We start from the raw sequence: 5,883 nt of genomic DNA on the forward strand, positions 1-5,883 counted from the left end.
ATAAAATAAATAAACTCACACACCCTCCTCATATTTGGTGAGGTTTGAACTCCTGACCTCCTAGTAGACCAAAAATTCACATACCGCTAGGCCAAAGACCCTTTGGTACCTTCCCTCTTACCTTCTCATAATATTTAGGGACTGTTTGTTTAGAGGTATTAAACAGTATTTAATGTGATTAAAAAAAAACTGTTTTGTACTACATAATACAATAAACTCATTTTCTTGTCATTTTCATTCATTAACCTGAACAAAACAACCTCTTAATCTTGTCACGATGTTAATAATACAAAACTAGCTACAACACAATAAAGGAAGTCAAATGTGGCGGGTTTTTGGATTTATTTAAAAGAATCAAAATTTTGATTATACTCGATTGAATTACATGATAAAAGGAAATATAAACACAATAAAAAAAAAAAAAACCCTAGCAATCGCTTTAGCTTAAACAAGGGAGTCTTTGGTTGCTTTCTTCACTTCGAAATGGTTTTCCTTTTCCAACAGAGGTGAATTACTGTCCTTATCTTTAATCTGAAAATTATAGAAAAAACAATCCAATCAATATTTAATTCTCTTATATTGTTGCATCTGGACAAAAAAAGGGATTTAAAAAGAAAGGCAAAATGCAGGAAAATGTAACAGCTTTTTAATTGAAAACTTAAGGTGTACTCATAGAAGACTCACATCGTGTATTGTGGACCCAAATATGTTGTCGGTATAATATAGATATTATGAATCATATAAGTCATACGATTTCTTTTTCTCAAGAGGGGGTACATTACATATGTCGCTAGTATAACGTTGCTATTATGAATCATACGATATTTCTTTTTCTCAAGAGGGGGTATATATATTAAAACCACAAGAGATCGACGTCAATCAATTAATTAAAAGGTTCTATGATTGATATATATGTAACTGGGCTCATATAACACTCTTACATGCACATGTGCTGTAGACCTCAGAAGTGTTTATGTATGTATATGGTGTAGCTAATGAGAGGTTTCGGTTAAGAACCCAATATTGATTAAGAACCCGGTAGCCGTCCACAATCCACCATGTCTCTTTTCAGAATAGAGATTCATCAAGAATAACATATTTATTGTGAATATGAAGATGTTATTCATCATCTATGTGTGTGATGAATATGGACGTGCTATTCATGATGAATCACATATTCATGATGAATAACATGTCTATATTTCCTAATGAATATGTCACTTGTCGTGTTCTTGGCGGTCCCTTGGTTCCTAATCAATTTTAGGTTCCTAACGGAACCCACACCTGTAGCTAGGGGCGAGTGTAAATAAGAAGGCTAAATATCGTGAGAAGGTAAAAATGATATGTTAATGGAAGGTTCATATATATATATATATGTGTGTGTGTGTGTGTGTGTGAATCCATTGAGAAAATCTATTAGAAAATGCATATGTGTACCACCATTACAGATTATTCATATAGGTTCACATATGCATCTTTAAATAGATATTTCTAGTGATTCACATATAAACCTTCACTTCTTACCTTCGATATTTAAGTTGGTTAAACAAATGCAGGATACAGGTGTAAGTGAACCCATACAACACTTAATATACACGTCTTAAAAGATTACTTTTTCTATAACCGTGGGTCTTTGGGCATCACTTCAACTAATTCGATGGAATCCTGAACCAGTAACCAAATCCAAAGGATTTAGCGGTTGAGCTACCCCCAAAGAATTATATGCTAAGGAATTGCAGTCCATATATGTTGTGTGTATCATACAACTACAACTTAAATGTGTGATAATTTGTCAAGACTCAAGAGAGAGAGAGAGAGAGGTACCTGAGAACCAGGAGAGAGATCAACCATTTGTTTCTTTTTGTTTTCATGGGTACAAAAGTAAGAATATAAGCCCATTCCCACAATGGCAACAAGTATTCCGATGATGTTCCTCTCTGTGAAAGGGTCATGTAGCAAAGTATACCCAAATCCAAGAACCAGACATGTCTTGAGATGGCCTAGCACTTGGTATGTAACTGGTGATGTTTTCCCAATCACCAAAAATGTACTAAAATTCACAGAAACCGCAATCACACACGATAGAATTATGAACCCCTGCAACATTATTAATATATCATCACATCTCATGATATGTAGGCAGAAAAGCAATCCACAAAGAATAGTTAATTTTCAACTTGCAATGCATGATGGGCACTATAAAGTGGAAATCATTCATGATAGTTTACATAAGAGTAAGTATAAGCTGAGTATTCGATATTCAGGTAATGGAGGAATACCAAAACAAGAGGTGAATATTTGTAAGCAAAAACATTTTGCTTGGTGAGGTACTGATCCACCATAGGGCCTGTGACAAACAGAATAGCTGCTTGAAATGGGGCTGATTGATACAGCAGCTGAGTTGATGACACATTTAGTCTCTTCTGAATTGTGTTCGTCAGCTAAAATTTCAATACTTGGTTAAGAATAACAATGAGATAATTTTAAATTACTTCAATCTTCTAGCATTTTTGTGGGATAAAACAACTTATCCAGTGTAAAAATCAAGAAACTGAATCAAGTGATTGAAGAAAAAACAATTAAGAAAGTGGGAGGATACAATTTGTCCAACACAGGTGGTCATGATAGCTAGAATTGAGAGAACTGTGCCAACAAAATTGAGCTGAAGATCTGTCACTGATGCTATGCCAACTCCAACAAGTAAGAGGAAAAGAGAGAGCTTTATTTTCTGGCTGCAATTTGTCATGGATCAGAAATGAGGTTGTTACTTGGTACGCTGAGAAATATGAGTTAAAACAGAACTACTAAATACAGCGAAACATTTTCATTTACCTGAACTGTTTTTTCAAGAAAAGAGTTTCCAAGAGGACAGTGAAAGGTATGATTGCAAGTTTGGTCATCTGTGAAACAAACATCACAAGATTATAAGTTAGAAATGTAGATTTTTAGGTAAATTTATATACTTGAATGAAGAAAGACAAACCTGATAAAAGCCAATGGAGTTAAAGCCAAGGCTCAAGTTAAGAAAACCAATTGATATACCATTTAGAATGCCAAACAGGATCACAGTCTTCATATCAATGCTCTTGTTCTCAAAGAAATTCAAACGATGAGCCACATGAAGCGTGCAATATGTTACCATCAGATGCCAACTAGTCAACGTTGTAGCTTCAAAGGCAAAAGAAAACAACCTTAGTTTAGTGTGCAGAGTCATTGGTTGAACAACAATATGATCACTGTACACAAACCATTGTTTTACACTATTAACTTTCATTATTGATTATTTATTTTGCAGGTTTAATCCATTTGCATCAAGAATTTTCTTTTCCTCTCACATCATATAAGAGAATGTGAAACGTTGAATGATCTAAATAAGTAGCAGCATAACATCATTAGGCATTACTTAAGATTTTGCCTAGGATTAAGCAAGAGCTTGTTTATCCATCCAAAGGGTACCACCATTCAGGCATAAAGTACGATAAGTAGTGCAAATATATTACAAATTCAAGGTATATCTTTTATCAAGCAAATAATTAGGTAATATTAGAAGTGAGATGAAGGAAAGGCTTTGATTAAGTTGTTCTCAATGACAATAATGTCCTAACCACCGGTCATTGAGTAAGAGGATTAATGATTCTTTTGTCCATTTTAACCATTTAAAATTTGGTTAAATTTGTGTATAATTAATACACGAAATGGTTACTTGACATGCAAGTAAACAGGGAAGGTAGACAGAAAATTTACCAAAAGGAAAACCAAGATTACTCATCAAGGCCTTGTTGCAGATAACAATGGATACAGATGATGCCACAGATAGAAACAATGCTCCAATAACCCCCAATTGGTAACCTGTCAATTCTCCCATCTTCTTTTTCCTTCCATGAGAAAAATGAAATTAGAAAACAACATTTAAATACAAATACTTGATTCGCTTGTCGTTTGATTGAAAACATACACGAATTCTCTTTCATGACTCCATAAACAACACATGTACGTGTAGAATAAAGACGTGAAAAGTCAGAAAACTTTTGATAGAATTAGCAAAAATGTACACACAGTAATTACTTAAAAATGCAGAGTAGAATCAATAATCCATCATGAGGCTAATACTGATTTGCAACTATTAATCAATTCATTTCGTCAACTTTTGACGCATTATATTCTACTAGAAACAAACTTAAATACAAAGGAAATTTAATCAATATTACTACTAACTTAAAATCGAGTAAGCTTATAACTTACCTAATTGACGTCGGAAATGGTGTACAATCCGAGAGACTTAAATGATAGCACCTACAAATTTTGAAACGCAATAACAACTTCGATCAACTTCAAAGATAGTACACATGAACTAGACAACAACACCAAAATCAGCACGTATTACATATAATTTATATTCACAAACATATGATGTCGATGATTGAAAAGTAGAAGCAGTGAATCAGACCTTGGAAGCGATAGGATTTGAGAAGCAAGAGGCGGTTAAGCAGGTTTTGACGGCGGATTACGTTTTCCGGCAGCTGATCTGAAAAGGAACCAGAATGGTGAGGGGAGTTGTGTGAGATTGAATGTATATGGAGGTGGGGGGTGTTTATATTTTGTGGTCTGCCATCGGCATCGGCGGTTGGTACCTAAAATTGAAATTCTTCTCTGTGTTGCTTCGATTTGACGGCAAAACTAATTCTATGTTTTTACTTCAACAGTAGCCGTTATCATTTTTAAAAGTAATTTGACGGGAAGGCCAATTTTGTAATTTTCCACGTTACAAGTCACACCACCAAACTAACTTTTTTGTGTTTCTTTAAAATATTAAAATTGGTTTTCGTTACATTCATATTTCTTTAGTTATACAAAAGGAAACTGTTTCTTAAAGGGACTAAATTGTCACTTAAGTAAAAGTTGAGGGATCATGTTAACAAATTGAAACTTTATATATATATATATATATATATATATATATATATATATATATATATATGCGAATGATCATGTGAGAAAGAGTGTTAAGATGATAAACATAAGAAGGGATCTGAACTCTTGATCACCTCTAATTTTAAATTCACTCATGAATTGTGTTCGATACGGGGATTGATTGGAAGCCAATCTTTTATATGAATTACGATTAATGGGTTTGGAGAAGGGTAAAATAAGCACTTATTAAGAAACGAAAAGGAAATAAAAATGTGAAGTAACTTAGATTATAAATAAGAAACGTAGTTTATATAAAATTTTAATTTTAATATTTAAAAGAAATGGTATAATAAATATTTATTAAACCATAATAAAAATAGAAGCACATAAAATAGTTTAGGGATTTATTTGTTTGGTGGAAGGAAGGCATCGTGGATGATACTCAAAACCACTTGGGTTGGGGACTCAACAACCCTTTGGCTTACCAATAATTCAACTTAATTTTGACATTGATGTACCCCTCTTAACACACACTTTCCCATTAATTGCTTACTATTAAAGATCATATATATATATATATATATATATATATGTGGAGGTTCAAACGAGAACCTCTGTGATTTACGAGAATACGAGAACAACCCAATAACCTCAAACTTTTTTAATTAATAAATTAACTTATATTATATATAAATAATTTAATAAGGGCAGTAATGTAATTAAGTAATTTTTATAATTTTTATTTTATTTCAATTTCATAAYTATYCHTTTTGTTGACCACGTCTCCACGTTTTCCTCTGGTTAGTTTTCTTATCTAACCTTCTTCTCCAGATCGTTCATTCTTCTTCTCCAAATCGTTCATGATAGTCGACTTTCTTAATACATTTTCTTCATATCGTTAGTATCCATATTTTTGTCGATCTAGAATGGACGAATTGAAACTCATATAACATGATTATCACACCATATCAC

At 32.9% G+C, this 5,883-nt stretch overlaps 1 protein-coding gene across 2 annotated transcripts; it reads right to left on the bottom strand.

The window, feature by feature from the left end:
• Window positions 1-343: 343 nt before the first annotated feature.
• Window positions 344-4,546, bottom strand: LOC112520866 (UDP-xylose transporter 1-like). 2 transcript variants are annotated; one of them, XM_025129486.1, is made up of 9 exons: window positions 4,448-4,546; window positions 4,243-4,293; window positions 3,745-3,875; window positions 2,984-3,168; window positions 2,833-2,900; window positions 2,600-2,732; window positions 2,280-2,441; window positions 1,825-2,097; window positions 344-531 (listed from the first exon to the last, which is right to left on the bottom strand). In XM_025129486.1, the coding sequence occupies exons 3-9, from the start codon at window positions 3,863-3,865 to the stop codon at window positions 445-447; spliced, it is 1,029 nt and encodes a 342-aa protein (XP_024985254.1). In that variant the 5' UTR covers window positions 3,866-3,875; window positions 4,243-4,293; window positions 4,448-4,546; the 3' UTR covers window positions 344-444. The 2 variants fall into 2 exon arrangements, with proteins under 2 accessions (XP_024985254.1, XP_024985262.1); XM_025129494.1 differs by having other exon boundaries at window positions 3,745-3,865; window positions 4,448-4,532.
• Between the last annotated feature and the right edge of the window lie 1,337 nt (window positions 4,547-5,883).

Source organism: Cynara cardunculus (assembly GCF_001531365.2).
Source record: "Cynara cardunculus var. scolymus isolate 2C chromosome LG 1, CcrdV1, whole genome shotgun sequence".
NCBI classification, from domain to species: domain Eukaryota; kingdom Viridiplantae; phylum Streptophyta; class Magnoliopsida; order Asterales; family Asteraceae; genus Cynara; species Cynara cardunculus.